The sequence below is a fragment of the Pogoniulus pusillus genome, chromosome 2 (assembly GCF_015220805.1).
Source record: "Pogoniulus pusillus isolate bPogPus1 chromosome 2, bPogPus1.pri, whole genome shotgun sequence".
Lineage (NCBI taxonomy): Eukaryota > Metazoa > Chordata > Aves > Piciformes > Lybiidae > Pogoniulus > Pogoniulus pusillus.
Window position 1 is genome coordinate 48,619,107 of NC_087265.1, and position 15,523 is coordinate 48,634,629.

At 61.1% G+C, this 15,523-nt stretch overlaps 1 protein-coding gene across 1 annotated transcript; it reads left to right on the forward strand.

Annotated features, from left to right (window-relative positions):
- The first annotated feature begins 1,903 nt into the window (after positions 1-1,903).
- IHH (Indian hedgehog signaling molecule) lies at positions 1,904-12,386 on the forward strand. The gene is made up of 3 exons (XM_064167607.1): positions 1,904-2,206; positions 7,339-7,600; positions 10,763-12,386. Exons 1-3 carry the CDS (start codon positions 1,904-1,906, stop codon positions 11,422-11,424), a joined length of 1,227 nt encoding a protein of 408 aa, XP_064023677.1. The 3' UTR covers positions 11,425-12,386.
- The last annotated feature ends 3,137 nt before the right edge of the window (positions 12,387-15,523 follow it).

The window sequence follows — 15,523 nt, forward strand, 5'->3', positions numbered from 1 at the left end:
CAGCACCACCATCCCAAACGATCCTGTTCCTCAGTGCCTCGTGGCAGTGATGATCAAAGTGGGAAGCTGGTTTTGTTCCTTTGTGGGGAGTACAAACCAGCCCGGAGGGCCCTGTGGACCTAGCGCAGGCTGTGTTCCCGTGCTAGTGATGCAGAGAAAGCTCTGCCCCTTCTTTAGCCTTGGGAAGCCGTGGGCAGGGGTGGGGAGTGGTGCTGTGACAGGTCTCCTCTGCTGTTTCTGCTGATACCTGAAGAATGTTCTACTGGAAGGATCAGATGAAGAGATGTGGAAGTGGGGTGGCCTGAAACTGCTGGACAGACCCTCTTGATCCACTGCTGTGTTCAGGAGCAGTGGGACAGCCTCACCACCCTGTGCAATGGCAGAATTTCACAGATGCTCTGGGCACTAGGTTTGACTATGCAAAACCAGAGCCAGGCTCCAGGAACCCAAAAACAGGGTGAAAAAAATCAGTATGAAAACCTGATGGAGTGTGGCTACTGAGTACAAAAACCTGATGAAGACACCTGTGGCCAGCTGCACTTTGCCTGCAGCTCCTGCAAAGGAAATGGTTCTCTGGGGCCATTGGATAGCAGCATCCCAAGCCCATGGGTGCTGCAGGCTCCTCAGCCTGCATCCTTTTGCCCAGGTTGCTTGGTCCAGCTGAGGCTAGCGAGGCTAGCACAGCTCTGCAGCCAGAGCTGGGCTTCCGACCGGGCTGCTCCAGCCTGGCCTCTGTAAATCCATATGAGTGACCCGTGCCCTGTGCCACTGAAGAGCTGGCAAGGAGACATCCCTGAGAGAGCTGTGCACACAAGGGCGTCCCAAGGCACTGCCTCACCTGGGAAGGTCCTAGGGAGCCTGACGGGGTGCAAGCAGAGCCATGCCAGATCCCTCCCCGGCACATAGCTGGGGGAGAATCAGGGGGGCCCTGCGAGCCCTTGCTCCTGAAATCAGGGTGTTGTATTTACTTTCCCCTTTTGGCAGCTAGAAGGGGAAGCCCATCCCAGCCCCTCATTGTTGTCTCAGCGAGTTAATCAGATGCCATAATCCTGTTGTGGAAATATCGGGCCTCCCTGGAAACAATGGGGAGCGAGAATATTGTGGTTAAATTTCAACCAGCTGCCTCCCTGCTCTGTTTGATCCCCGCCCGCAGGCCCGGGCCCCTGGCGAGCAGGCGGCGCAGCGGGGGCCGGAGCCCCGGGGGTGCTGCCTCGTGCCCCCGGGACGGCCCCGTGGCGTGTTGAGGGGTGCAGGGTGTGCGACAGGCCGAGGACACCTCGGGGCGGCGGCGCTGCCCCGGGGGGCAGGTGGCAGCGGGCACCCCCGGCTGGGTGGGCTGCGGGGCTCGGCCCGGGACGGGGGAGGAGGCTGCGGACGGCCTGGGGCAGGTTCCGCGGGGAGGAGGCGAGAGAGGGAGGGCACTGGGAGGCTGGGACACGGGCAGGGTGCGGTCCTGGCGGTTCCCGGTCCCGGATCTCTTCAATTTCCCCTCTCACTCCTGCCCAGGGAGCGGAGGCAGCAGCGGCTCCGGCTCCAGCCCCGCCGAGCTGACCGCCGAGGCTCAAACCGCGGGGGGCTCCGGCAAGCACCGAGCCCTGCGCCCCGCAAGCGGCCGCTCGCCTGCCAAAACAAACGGCCCTTCGCTATTTATTGCCGCCGCCGGGCCACGGCAGCTCAGAGCGGGCCGACGCCAGCCCGCCGCACCGGGCAGCCGGGGCGCACTCGCGCCGGGCAGCTTCCGTGCCCCGCCACTGCCGCCTCCGCTACCGGCACCGGCACCTGCCCGCCGGCTGCGCGCCGCATGGGGAGCCCCGGGTCGGGCGGCGGGAGAGGCGGCCGAGCCTAGCGGGGGCCCCCGGAGCCGCCGGTCCCCCGGGCCGCCCCGGGGGCCGCCGGGCGCGCCATGAAGCCGGCGCGGCTGCTGCTGCTGCTGAGCGGGTGCGCGCTGCTGCTGGCGCCGACCGTGCGGGGCTGCGGGCCGGGCAGGGTGGTGGGCAGCCGCCGCCGCCCGCCCCGCAAGCTCATCCCGCTTGCCTACAAGCAGTTCAGCCCCAACGTCCCTGAGAAGACGCTGGGAGCCAGCGGCCGCTACGAGGGCAAGATCGCGCGTAACTCGGAGCGCTTCAAGGAGCTCACGCCCAACTACAACCCCGACATCATCTTCAAGGACGAGGAGAACACCGGCGCCGACCGGCTCATGACCCAGGTACGGCCTCGCCGCCGCCCGCCCGCTTCTACTCCCTTGCCGGGCACCTGCCGGCACCGGGACTGCCCCGAACTACCCCGCGCCCCGTTCTCGTGGCAGCAGCGGGGGATTCGATGCTACGGCTTCCCCGTCGTGCCCCAGGCATCCCGGTGCCCGCCCCGGGCTGCCGACTGTGCAGCGCGGTCACGTCTTCGGGCGCCGAAAAGCTCTGCCTTCTCGACTAGGCGCGCTGGAGCCGGCAGCAGGCTGCGTCTGATACGGCGGCACACTGCTTCCGCAGCCGGCAGCATCCCGCTCCCGGAGCCTGCAGCACCCCGTCCCCCGAAGGGGCAGGTCCGTGGCACCCATGTCTACTGCGCCCCGAGCTGACAGCACCCTGTCTTGCTATCTCCCAGCCCACGTCTTCCAACCCCATGAGATGGCAGTATCTTGCCCTCCAACCTGGCAGCAGTGTCCCCTAAGCCATGGCACAGAGATCCCCGATTCGGCAGCATCCTGCCAAACACCCCCAGGCCGGTAGTGCTGTGCCTTGCTATTCCCCGAAAGGATAGCAACCTGCCCCGCAACACCCATCCTCCCTCTCCTCTCTGTCTGCCGGCTGGCAGAACAGACAGCCTGCCCACTGGAGCCGAGGGACAGAGCAGAGCCCGGCGTGCTGCCAGGGAGGGGAGCAGGCAGAGTCACCAGCTGGGTTTCAAGAGCATCTTTGCTGACTTTGTCCCCACTCTGTCTCCAAAACATTGTTCCGTGCCTTCAGTGCCCCTTATTCTCTCCTGCCTCAGGTGGGATGGTGAAGGATGCCCGATGGGGGATGCTTGCTGCACTCGGGAACGGAGACAACCTGTTATTGCAAGTGCTCTGTTGCAGCCAGCTTACAGATGCCCTGGGCCAGCGGGAAGGAGGAGTGGGGGGTGGAGGAGTGGGACACAGACAGCGGACGGCAGCTTAGGAAGGTGGGGGTGATGCTGGACGAAGGTTACTCTGTGTTTTAATATTGCCAGGAGAATGCCTGAGGGTTTCAGGAATGCAGATAAGGAGCCACACGGCCTTGCTAAGAAACCTGGCCACCAGCCTCAGCACTGTAAGGCAGCCTGAGCAAGCTCCCGGGGGAGGCGGGTGTGAGCCAGGGCTGCCCCAATGACCACTGCACCCCCGGGTCCGAGGCTGGCAGATGGGTGAGCGTGGGTGGCTGTGGTGCTGGGTACAGAGTGGGGCTCTAGCCATACTTTCTGGCCGAGGTATTGGTAACAAGGAGAGAAGAAGCTGCTTGGGTGCTGGGTTGACAGCTCTGCAGTCCCACATATCCCAGAGGCAGGTGCCTCAGGGCAGGTGCTACGGTCCAGGTGGTTCTTTTCTGGGGACTGCAGCAGAGAGACCGAGACCCCCTGCGAAGCAGCACGAAGCTTGAGGAGCTGCACAAGTAATGGTTGTGGGCAGCTGGAGCTCTGGGGCTTGGCATCCTCTGTAAACAGCTCCAGGTATTCTTAAGGAAGCAGTGAGCTCCACTGGTCTGTGCATTAGGGAAGTAAGTGACATCATATCACTCAAGCTGGAGGCAGGAGAGAGCTTCTGGCCACGTTTGTCCTTGAGAATGCTCTCACCACCTTGCCCTAACTTAGCCGGTGCCCCTCACCACCCCTGAGAGAGGATGTCTCAGAAGCTCTATGCCCCACACCCCCTGCTGTCCCGCTGCCTTGTTGGCAGGGTACCTGGCAGCTCCCTGCCTTCTTGGGGTGCTCAAATGAGAGCTCTTATCCCAGCAGGGTCCCTAAGCACCACACATCCATACACAGATGGGTACTGTGGTGCCTTGGGCAGCTCTGCAGGGAATTGTCCCCATTGCTTATAGAGGTGTCATGACTTCTGGTATCTTGCTGCCATTCCACAGCCCCCTGGGCTTGTCCTGTGCCCCCTGGGTGTGTGAGACACCTCCAGACGTGGGAGCTCTGGCTGTGGCACCATAGCCTGTGTTGCTGCAGACTGGGAAAGGCCATTGACCCAACTCCTTGTCCCTTCCCCCAGTGCACTGGCTTTTACTGCTGTTGACTCACTTTAAACCTGTTTTCTTTCCCCAAGTCCAAGGGTCTGGGTGTCCCAGGCAGCCGGAAGATGCCGCCTGCTCTAGGGGGTGGGTAGCCCTGCTCTCTACCTGCCTTTCCTTTATCGTTTCATCTTCCTCAAGAATTCCAGTGTGTTTGCTCTTGCTGGTCCCACTCGGAGGTGCTGAGATAAGGCTGGAGGTAGAGCTTGCCTCACCTCTCCCCAGCAGCCTGGCCCAGGAATGTCCAGGGCCCCCAGCTCTCATGGAGTCCCATTCCCAAAGTTCTCCTTACTCTAGCCATCACCCCTTGCAGCTACAGTTAGTCTAAGCTGGCACAGAGGCCAGCTCTGCAGTGGTGAAGAATTTCTTATGGAGCTCTTGGGATAGGACTCTTGGCTTCCTCTGGGAGAAACCTCACCTTGTGGGGAAGATGCTTGTGAGGTTCCTCCTGGCCAGGCTCTAGACATGAAGATAACCTGTGGCCAAGCACACTTCATCCCCAGCTCTTCTGCTGAGACTGTGATCACACCTGAGTGTCCTGTGTGCCTCCCCTCAGATAGCCCTGGAGCCACAGCTGACTGCTCTGTTTTGGTGCTGTTGCCTTCCTTCCAGACGTGCTGCCTTCCCTAAAGTCCCAATCCCATTCTCATTCTGGACATGGAAGGGACATGCCAATGCAGATTGGTAGAGAGAACATCTCTGCTCAGCCCAGCCCAACATCCCCAGGGTGTCCACTGTGATGTGCATGGGACAGCATGGGGCCACTCAGCTAAAAATGGTAGGATGGAGCATTGTTCTGACTGTGGTCTGGAAGTGCCCAGTCACCAGTGTCACTACAGGGATGAGCTGTTTCTCCCCCCTCACACACTGTGACTACCCACCTTGCTCCCAGACCCTGACATAGACCTGTTACTATACCCATTTGGACACCAGAACAGCACTGGGGCTGCTGAGCTGTGGCCAAGGCTCATTGACACATGATTGAGCTTGGACTTGCCGCTCCAGCCTGGGCCCCACAGGGCCTTTGGACTATGGTGACATTGCCACATCTTGGTAGTCACCTTGCAAGACCTTGCGTTTGGCTCCAGGCAGGAGGGGGATCACTGCCCTGGGGCAAACACGGTCACCCTGGTCCCCAGGGATGCTGCAGCCTCTCTGGGTTCTGTGTGGGGAAGAGGTGGGCTCTCCCTGCAGCTCCCAGCTCGCAGATACTGCAGAGGGCCCAGGCCCATGGGTTTCTTGGTCCCTGTCTACCTGTTTGTGAAGGGATCAGAGCTCTCGGGTAGCCACTACACATCCCTACATACTCCTTGCCCATCTGTGCCTGCTTGCTTCTGCTCATGCTCACTCTCTGCCCATTGCTGCCTGCTCCTTGCCCATCCTTGGCCATTCCTGCCTGTTGTTCTTTTTTCTCCCTGCCTCCTGTGCCTGTTCTCTGCCCACCCCAACTTGCTTGCCCTTTCCTATCACTGGCTGCTCCCTGCTGATAATTGCTCATCCCTGCTTGCTCCCTCCTCAGAGTTGCCTGTGGTCTGCCTATCCATTCCAGCTCCTTGCTTGCTGCTACCCGTGTCTGTTCCCCACCCGTTAGTACTTGCTCCCTCCCCGACCCTCTTCGCCCATCAGTCCCCGGTCCCTGTCCGCCGGTACCTGGTCCCTGCCGGTCCCTGCCCGCTCTCTGCCCGTGCTCTGACACCTGCTGGCCGCCATAGGCACAGGCAGAGCCACCCAACTTAGCAGAGTGCTCCGGGACCCTACCTGACATTGTTAGCCCAGCTGGTAAGGCAGATGGGGACTGTCCTGGGCAGGGGGGGAAACGAGTGGCACCTTTGGGCCGGGGATGCTCTGGAAGAGGCACATGCAGGGCACAAGGCAGCCCAGGTGGGTTCTGCTAGGAAAGAACAGCTCTGCCCCAAGGGCTGGTGGCAGGAAGTGTCCCTGCCTGGGGACAGGGGTTGGAGGGTCTTGGTATTTGTATGTGGGCAAGGTGCCCCTGGAGGACACAAAGGCTGGCAGTGATGGCAGGAGAGGTGCTCAGATCAGGGTGCTGGCATGGCAGTAGCAAGAGGATGCCTGGAGTGATGGCTGGGGGTGGTGTACAGAGATACCAGGGACTCCCTTACCTGCCCTCATCCCTGAACCCCCTTACTGCCCTGCTCTGTGAGATCTCTGTGGGGCTAGGGACCTCGAGGGCTGCTTGTGTCGAATGCCAAATGGCACCATGGTGGTGTTGGATGGGGACAAAAGTCGCTCCCCTCCCTCCCTTCACCTGGCAACTGTTTGTCCAACACTTTCTTGGCTTATCTCCCCACACCCAAGGAGTGTGGGATGAGGGCAGAGGTGCTCCTCCACCCCATGTGGGGCAAAGGCCTGCCTGGCACTGCCCTTCCCAGGGCCTTGCCAAGTGTAAGTGGGTTTCCCCGAGAGCAGCAGGTGCTTGAGGATAGGATGGGGGCCCACATTTCTGAGAGGGATAGCTCTCTGCAGAAGCAGTGCTGGGGCATTTCTGAGCCTGGGGTGTGGCCAGCATCAGGTGCTGTAGCCCTGGCTCCTGCTTGCTGTGACTGTGTCTCACAACCCTGTGGTGGGGAGTTCCAGGACTGGACTGGGAAGCATGTGGAAATGTCCCCCACGGTGGCTGGTTTTTAGGCCTTTAGTCATTTGGGCTGGCAACAACTCTGCTTGCTGGGGAGGACCGTGGTGGGAGGATGAGGTAGGGCAGTTGCCTTGCTTGTGTGATAGGTGTCCTGCAAGTAGAAGATATTTCACCTCAGCCTAGGCTGTGCTGCCCAACGAGGTGTAGAGTGAGCCTGGAACTGGGGGGAGAGATGGAGGAGGAGGAGGTGGCTATCTTGCTGAGGTGGGAGATAATGTGTCAAACAGTGGGGTAGCAGGCATGGTGAGGAGTGTGGAGGTCATGGAATAGACAAGGCACCTCATATGCCCACGTCTTTCTCTGCTGGACTTGCCCCCAGAGGCTCTGAAAACTCCAACAGGTTTTGCAGAAGCAAGATGAGATACAACCTGCCAGCTGGGCAGCTAAGCAGCCCCTCCAAAACCCTGTCACTGACTCTGCCTCTCTGCCCTGCAGCGCTGCAAGGACCGCTTGAACTCCCTGGCCATCTCTGTCATGAACCAGTGGCCAGGGGTGAAGCTGCGGGTGACGGAGGGCTGGGACGAGGATGGGCACCACTCGGAGGAGTCGCTGCATTATGAGGGCCGAGCTGTGGACATCACAACCTCAGACAGGGACCGTAACAAGTACGGCATGCTGGCTCGCCTGGCCGTGGAAGCTGGCTTTGACTGGGTCTACTACGAGTCCAAGGCACACATCCACTGCTCCGTCAAGTCAGGTAAGGCTGGTGTTGGGGGCAGTGAGCAGAGTTAGGGGTCAGCCACCCTGTTGAGGCATGCTTGGGTAGCCTGGCTGGCACTGGGCGGTGCTGGCTTTCAAAGGCAGATTTCCCTGCATAGTGTAGAGAACCCAGTGGGAAGTGAGTCACACACCCGTGGGCAGCAGTGCCACGGGGCAAATGCCCCATCTAACTCCTGCGGACCTGCAACTTGACCCAGCCTCTCTAGCAACCTCTTTTCCTCACCTCACAGTCTCTTTTGCTGCAGCTTGTCCCCTTAGCCTGCCCATCACATCTGCCTCCACTGCCCCTACCTTGGCAGGATTCCTCAGCCCCGTCCATCCCTGCCCTCCTCCGCTGCCAGCTGCTCTGGAATTTCTGCTACCACAGCAGCATCCGAGGGCTGAGGACAGGGACACCCAGGCAGGGATGGGCCAGGGTGCCGTGGGATGAGCTCATTGCTGCGCAGCCTTTTCTCTGGAAGGGGAGCAGAGCTAGGGTGCAGCTGGGCTGCAGTGCGTGGCGCTACCGTAGCTGGCGGTGCGGTGCAGTGCGCGTGTGGAGCGGTTGTTTTCAGGCCCTGCCCGTCGCCGGTACGGGATCGTGTCAGGTACAACCTGCCCCAGCCCGGGGCGGAGCTGCCTTGCCGGGGTGCCGCAGCCCCAGCTCCGCCGGCGCGGTCGCTCTGGCTGCGGCCGGCAGAGGGCAGCAGCGGCCCGCGCACGGCCCCGGCCCCGCGGCTGGGCAGGGACCGTCCCGGCCACGGAGGCGGCCTGGGCTGCGAGCACAGCCCCCCGGCAGCGTGCCCGCACCGGCGGCACTCACACGCGCAGGGCAGGGCTGCGGCTTGCAGCACGTACCCACGGGGGAGCCCGCAGACGCGCCCGCCGCCGAGCCCGCGCACCCGTGTGCCGCCGCGCTGCCGGGGCTGCTGCGCCGGTGCCGCCCCGCATCTCGCCCCAGGGCCCGGCTCCTAGCGCACTCTGCCTGTCCTGCCCTAGCCCGCGCCCAGCGGCCCGACGCCCCCCGACGCCAGCCTGGCCCCCCGCGCTGACCCCGCTCCCCGTGCCGATGCCAGGACGGGCGCAATGCCGGCCGGCGATGGAGATGGTCCGACCGCGCCGCGGAGAGGGAGCGACGTGCCTCCAAAGAAGAGGGACAAAACGCGGGCGAAGGACCAGGGCTCCAGTGCCCCGGGGCACGCTGTGGGGCGGGCCAGAGGAAAAAGGCCAGGCTCCGAAGCAAGAAGCATGATCTCACAGCCTGGTGGCTGGCCAGAGGAGCGGGCCTGTGTCCCTGGAGAAGGATGGAGGCACTTGAATCCTGGACCAGATGAAGAGGGTTGCCATCATCTAGGCAGCAGACCAGGGCCCCGAGGCCCTGGAGGGCGCTGGAGGCTGGCTACAGCCCCTTTTGCTCTTCAGCATCTCCCCAGGGGTCTCAGTCCCCCATATTTATTCCTGAGGCCGTGGGCAGCCTAAGAGTGTGCAGTGGAGGCTGTGGGATGCATATCTTAAGCCCTCTTGGAGCTGTGTACAGAGGGGCAGCAGCCCTGCAGCTGTGTACAGAGCAGGGGCAGTCCTGCAGCTGTGTGCAGAGGGGGAGCAGCCCCAGAGCTGTGTACAGAGGGGAAGCAGCCCTGGAGCTGTGTACAGAGGGGGAGCAGCCCTGGAGCTGTGCACAGAGGGGGAGCAGCCCTGGAGCTGTGTACAGAGGGGGAGCAGCCCTGGAGCTGTGTACAGAGAGGCAGCCCCAGAGCTGTGTACAGAGGGGCATCCAGGCTGCCCCTGCCTCTTAGTAAATGGCTTTTTATCTTGGTGTGGATGGCACATGGCCTGTTGTATGTGTTGCATCTCCTTGGGCCCTCCCTGCACTTGTGCACCCCTCTATGCCCCAACTTCTGCCAGGCGCCCCTCTCGCCCTCCTGCCAGTCCCTCCCCATGGCTCTGCTGCCTGTCTGAGGGTGAAGGGTGCAGGATTTGGGGTCTGGCCTCAGGGGCAGACGTGGGGCGGATACTGCACCTCATCTGAGCAATAAAAGGATTCTGTCCCAGAGATGGATGCCTCTCTTCATGGGCCCGGGGGCTGGGATTTGGTTGTACCCAAAGCTGGGGAGTGACGGTGGCAGTGCCATCCAGGTGGGGGACGCTCCAGAGCTGGGAGAGGACTCTAAGGGAATCTGGAAGTTTGAGTCTGGGACTGTGAGCAGGCAGGAACAGACCATTGGATGATATGCCCGTGGTGGGTGGTGGGAAGGCAAGACATAGACACTAAGATGGGGATTGCTGAGGGAGCTGCCTGTCTTTCCTTGGCAAGCTAGAGTGCCAGGATGGGCTCCTGTTGACCCTGGGTGACTTGCTGCATCTTTTCATCTGTGGAAGGATATTGCTGCTGTGCCACTATCCCAGGGGACAAGTCCCAGTGAGTTTGGGTGCTTTACTCTGTGGCAGCCACTAGCAAAGCCCTGACCGTGAGGTTGGTGGCTTTTGCCTGATGATGGCCACAGGCCATCCCCCTGCAGCCCAGAGAGGAAGTCTGCTGGCAGCAGTGGTGCATGGGTGAGCTGGCAGAAGGGAGCAGAGCTGCGTGTGGGGTGGAGAGGTGCTGAGGGTGCTGTGGGGCTGAGGGGAGGACGTGGCACTCTGTGCCGTTCCTTGTAGCGTCTTGCCCGGCAGCACCCAGCGTTGCAGGGAATGAAGCTTCTGTGGGCATGCAGAGCGTGACCAGGCACTGTGCTCCTCAGCCTTTCGCTGGCTTAGGGCTCTGCCTCCCCTAAACAGCTTCAGGTGCCCTTTGACACCACCTGCCACGTTTTGGGACTGTGTCTCTGCCCTGCTCCCTTTGCCGGGTGGAGTTTAGGATGTGGCTCTGCGTGAGCGGTCCCAGTGCTCAGGCGTCGCAGCAGGGAGGATGTGTTGCAGTGTGTAGCTCCAGTCCTCAAGTGCCACCCTCCATGGCACAGTGGCTGGGGAAGCAGGTGCCCAGGGAGGCTGGACTGGTGGCTGGCAGTGTGTAAGGGCCATGCCTATTCGTGTGATGCCAGGGCGGGGCTGTTCTCGGGTGGGCAAAGCTGGGCAGCCTCATAGGGTCTGTGCATCATGGAAGGGCGATGCTGGGGTGTGGCAGATGGGTAACCCTCCTGTCCTCTCTCTCCTCGCGCAGAGCACTCGGCCGCTGCGAAGACAGGCGGCTGCTTCCCCGGGCGGGCGCTGGCGACGCTGGAGGACGGTGCCCAGACGCCGCTGTGGGCGCTGCGCCCGGGCCAGCGGGTGCTGGCGATGGACGGGGCAGGCAGGCCCACCTACAGTGACTTCTTGGCTTTCCTGGACAAGGAGCCTCGAGCTCTCACCTCCTTCCACGTCATCGAGACGCGGGAGCCGCCCCGGCGCCTGGCTCTGACGCCCACCCACTTGCTCTTCGTGGCTGAGAACGCCTCGGCGCCAGCCTCCCGCTTCCACCCCACCTTTGCCAGCCGTGTGCGCCCTGGACATTTTGTGCTGGTGGTGGCAGGGGGAGGTGGCTTGCAGCCCGCTGAGGTGGTGGGGGTGCGGGACCGGAGGGACGTCGGAGCCTATGCCCCGCTGACGCGCCACGGGACGCTGGTGGTGGATGGCATGGTGGCCTCGTGCTTTGCCCTGGTGCAGGAGCATCGCCTGGCACAGGTGGCCTTCTGGCCGCTCCGTCTCTACCACGGCCTGGTGGGGTGGCCAGGGACGCAGGGGGATGGTGTGCACTGGTACTCGTGGCTGCTCTACCGCTTGGGCAGGCTGCTCCTGCCCCCCGACAGTTTCCACCCTCTGGAGGTACCCCGGATAGAGAGCTGAGGGTGCACCCTGGCTGTGGCCAGCGCTGCTGGTGGAGGCGGTGGCTGCAGGGTGGCTCGTCGGGGGCCAGCGCCCCCTCCCAAAGCTGAGTGCCCGTGGGGAGCTGCCTCCAGCCCTACCTGCTTGGTGCACATCCACCTCCTGGTGGGGGAGCACCATGACTCCTTGGTGTGCCTCTTCCGTGCCCACTGCCCCCTCCTCACTCCTTGTGCCTGGGGGAAGGGAGGTGACACAAAGGGTGCCCCTTGAACGCGGGGGTGCCCCTGGGTAGATCCACATGCTGCTATTTTTGTGTGTGTGTGAAGTGTGTGTGTGTGTGTGTGTGTGTGTGCAGAATTAGCTAACAAAGGAGGTCTTATAAACAAGGGGGGGCAGGAAGAGGAGAGAGCCCCTGGCTGCAGGCTGCTCCCACAGGGCTTCCAGCCTGCCTGCACCTGACAGGGGCCTTTGGGAGAGGGGGCCCACAGCCCTTTTCTGGGCAGAAGTATGGGTGATGCTATTCCCACCTCTGGGACATGGCAGCTGGCAGGAGGGTGACCTGGGTACTGGGACTATGTCTTGCCCTGACTATGGGTGCCCAAGCATGGGCAGGGCTGGAAGGGGGCAGCTGTGGCACAAAACTTCTGACTTAGTGACACAAGTGCTGCTGCAGTGAGAGACTGGGTAGTGGGGACCTCAAGCTCTGCCCAAAGCCAGTGCCACAGCCACCCAACCAGTCATGCCCATGGGGGGGGCTGTGACAGCATGAAGTGCTCTGGCTGGCAAGAGGGGGCTGTGGAGGCAGATGGGAGGGCAGGAGGATACAAGCGTAGAGGGTGCAAGTGCCAGCTAGGGAGAGGCACACACTGGTGGAGCAGGGACAGGGAAAGCCAGGGCTGCAGCCCCAGCCAGCCAGAGCTGGGGGAAGCCAAGTGGCTGAAGAGAAAGTGAACCTTCCTTCCCTCCCTCCTTCCCTCTCTCTCTCCCTCACCCTCCCTCCCCTCCCTCCCTCCCTCCCTCCCTCCCTCCCTCCCTCCCTCCCTCCCTCCCTCCCTCCCTCCCTCCCTCCCTCCCTCCCTCCCTCCCTCCCTCATCTTCCCACCATCCCACCCTGAGCTGGCTCATCCCAAAGCCATTCCTTTCACACCCCAAAGCTGAAAGACTCCTCAAACTTGAGACCCTATCTGGTCTGACCTCCTTGATCCCCCAGCACCCTAAACCCTCAGGATAACTCATTGCTGCTCACCTGCTCCCAGGACCTGTGGGGGGAACCCCATCAGTTCTGCAGCCATAGTTCCACTCCCAAATCCAAGCCAGAGCTTCGACCTCATCTAAGCTCTGTTAGTGAAGATGAGGGGACCAGGGGAGGCTGTGACCCACATCCCCCCCCAAGCAGCCTCATGCCTCTTTATTTATTTATCTGCTCTTTGTATGTACCATAGATGGAAAGCAGTGTGGGTGAGGTGGGAGGGGAAAGCTATTTGCCTGGGGAGGGTGACTTTGGGTTTGTTTTTTTTTTGGTTGGTTTGGTTGTTTTTTGTTTTGTTTCATTTTTAAACAAAAAGCAAAAAAAAATATTTAAAGATGATTTTAAAGCACAGTTTTGGTGGTGGTTGTTGTCCAGGGCAAAGTGAGAGAGCACAAGTGTGGCCGATCAAAGGTGTGCTTTTGTCTCCCTGCTGGTGTACCTCTCGTGGGACCTGGCCCAATAAAGTCATCGTCTCCAGGCAGGTGCTCTGGTGTGGGGAGGGCAGGCAGGGACTGGGAATACTTCCCATGGTAAACAGGGCAGGCAAGGCTAGAGGGCATCCTGCACTTTTCTGGGAGCAAGATTTGGCCATCTCAGTGCCCCTCACTAATAAGGGTGAGCTCTCCCTTCCCACTCTCCTATGCCCTGGGGAGGTGGGCAGCTGGAGGCTGCAGTCTGCAAGGGATCAAGCTGCACTGAGGCCGCTTGGAGACTAGGGCAAGTGGAGCAGGATGCAGGAAGAGACCTACCCTGGAACTGCCAAGGGCAGTTTTTCACTCCAGTCTGAGCCCTGTGCCCCAGCATCCAGCCGTGCTGGGACATGCTCCTGCATCGTCTCTATCAAGCTAGCACCCAGTAACCTTGTGCTGCCAGAGAGGGACCCTGAACCCTTTACACAGGGCTTCTACTGTCACTGATGGCTCCGTCCACCTGCCACTTGCTAACCTTATGCCTACTCTGTCCCATCCCTATGCCCACAGAAGGGAAGACCACCAGGCAGAGTACCAGACAACCTCCCCACACCTCTCCCACCCGTGCACTCCTCTGTGCAGCCACTGACCCACCCCACGGCTGCCCTGCCCTGCTCTCGCTGGAGGGGCTGGGGAGCAGGGTTCCTCCGGTACTTTCGCCGGAGCCTGCAGCACGGCAGGTGTGGAGCAATTCAGCAGCAGGCTGTCAGCAAGGGTCCTCATCACCACAGCTAATTGAAGGGCTCTGTGAGGCGGTTGAGCTAATTTAATTAGGTTCTTATTACAGAGAAGGACAAATTGGTCCCCAGGGAGGCCACAGGGTCAGGCTTTCGAGAGACGCTTTAGAGAGTGAAATTTCAAGCAGGCTGCCATCACAGGCAGAGGGAGGGAAGCTGGAGGCAATGGGTGCATGGAGAGAGGATGCACCCTTTGGGGTGCCCCATAAGGTCGTGGGCAGCCCATCTCCAGGACCAGGCTGTCGGTGAGTATGGGACAATCACTCTTTGCCCAACTAGGAAGGTGCTGAAGTGTACTGGGGGGTTGCTTTGGGGTAGAAGTGGGGAAAATAGGGGTGTCCTGACTCCAGGGTGGTGAGAGGAAGGGAGGACACACAAAAATAAGCTTCTAAGGGTCTTTCTGAATCACAGCATGGTCTAGGTTGAAAGTGACCTCCAAATGTCATCTAGTCCCTCCCCCCCACCCTTAACCCCTATTAACTCTCCCCTAGTCCCATGCAGTCTCATGATGAGTATGTTGAGGACAGAATGATGTCCAGCTGACAAGCAGGATTTATGGGGAGCTTTTCCTTCCCTGGATGTCCCCCACTTTCTTGTCACTCATTTGCAGGAGATCCAGGACTGCCTGGGATCTGTCTCACTGCTTGTGGGCATCTGAAGCAGCCCCATCTCCCAGGGTGCCAGTCCTGGGCAGGGGGAGCCCTAGATAGGTGATGATGGATGGGTATGCTGGTGGGTGGCCGGCAGAAGGGCTGGGCTGGAGAGTACCACAATGGATGTCTCTCCATCAATTTGTCCTCATCACCATGTGAATGGTGGGCGGGAGGGACAGGAAGGGCATGTGGTGGAAGGAGAAACCCCCCTCACATGCTCCCATCTGGGGTAGCGTGTCCCCCCCCAGCCCTCCAGCCCTGCCTGAGCGTGTTAAACCAGCGCCTACAGCCCGGGCCCTAATTCAGGGGAGGAGAGGTTCCACCCACCATTCACAGCCCTGAAAAGGCTACAGGCTCCGCTGTTGTTAACAAGAGAGCACCGTCCCCGCCTCTCCCGTCTGTCCTGCTGGCTGTGGCCTTCTGCTCTGGCAGCAGCACCCATCCCTGCTGCCAGCTTCAGGCTAGCATGCTGGGGTCCCAGCGAGGAGCAGAGTGAAGTGCCGAGGCACGCAGAGTGGGAGCAGAGCACCCCAAAACTATCTCCTGTTTGCAGGGAACTGCACCTTTGTGCAGCATGGGCAGGAGATGACAGCAGGGTTTGGATGCTGTGGGACTCCAAGGCCAAACCTTCCCCACAGAGGTGGGATTTTCTTTCCAGGCAAGAGAGGAGGCTTGTCTGCATTTTCTGGGAGCTCTGGGTCCAAACAGGACCCCACAGCCTGCCCTATGACAGTAGCAGGAGGTTCACTGTGAATTGTTCCTGGCTCAGGAGCAGGGTGGGCAGCAGGACAAGGGAGGAGGCAACAACTTCCTCCTAACATCCAGCCTAGACCTCCCCTGGCACAACTTGAGGCTGTGTCCCCTTGTTCTGTTGCTGCTTGCCTGGCAGAAGAGACCAACCCCACCTGGCTACAGCCTCCCTGCAGGCAGCTGCAGACAGCAATGAGCTTCTGCAGGCTGCACACCCCCAGCTCCCTCAGCCTCTCCTCACAGGGCTGTGCTCCAGGCCCC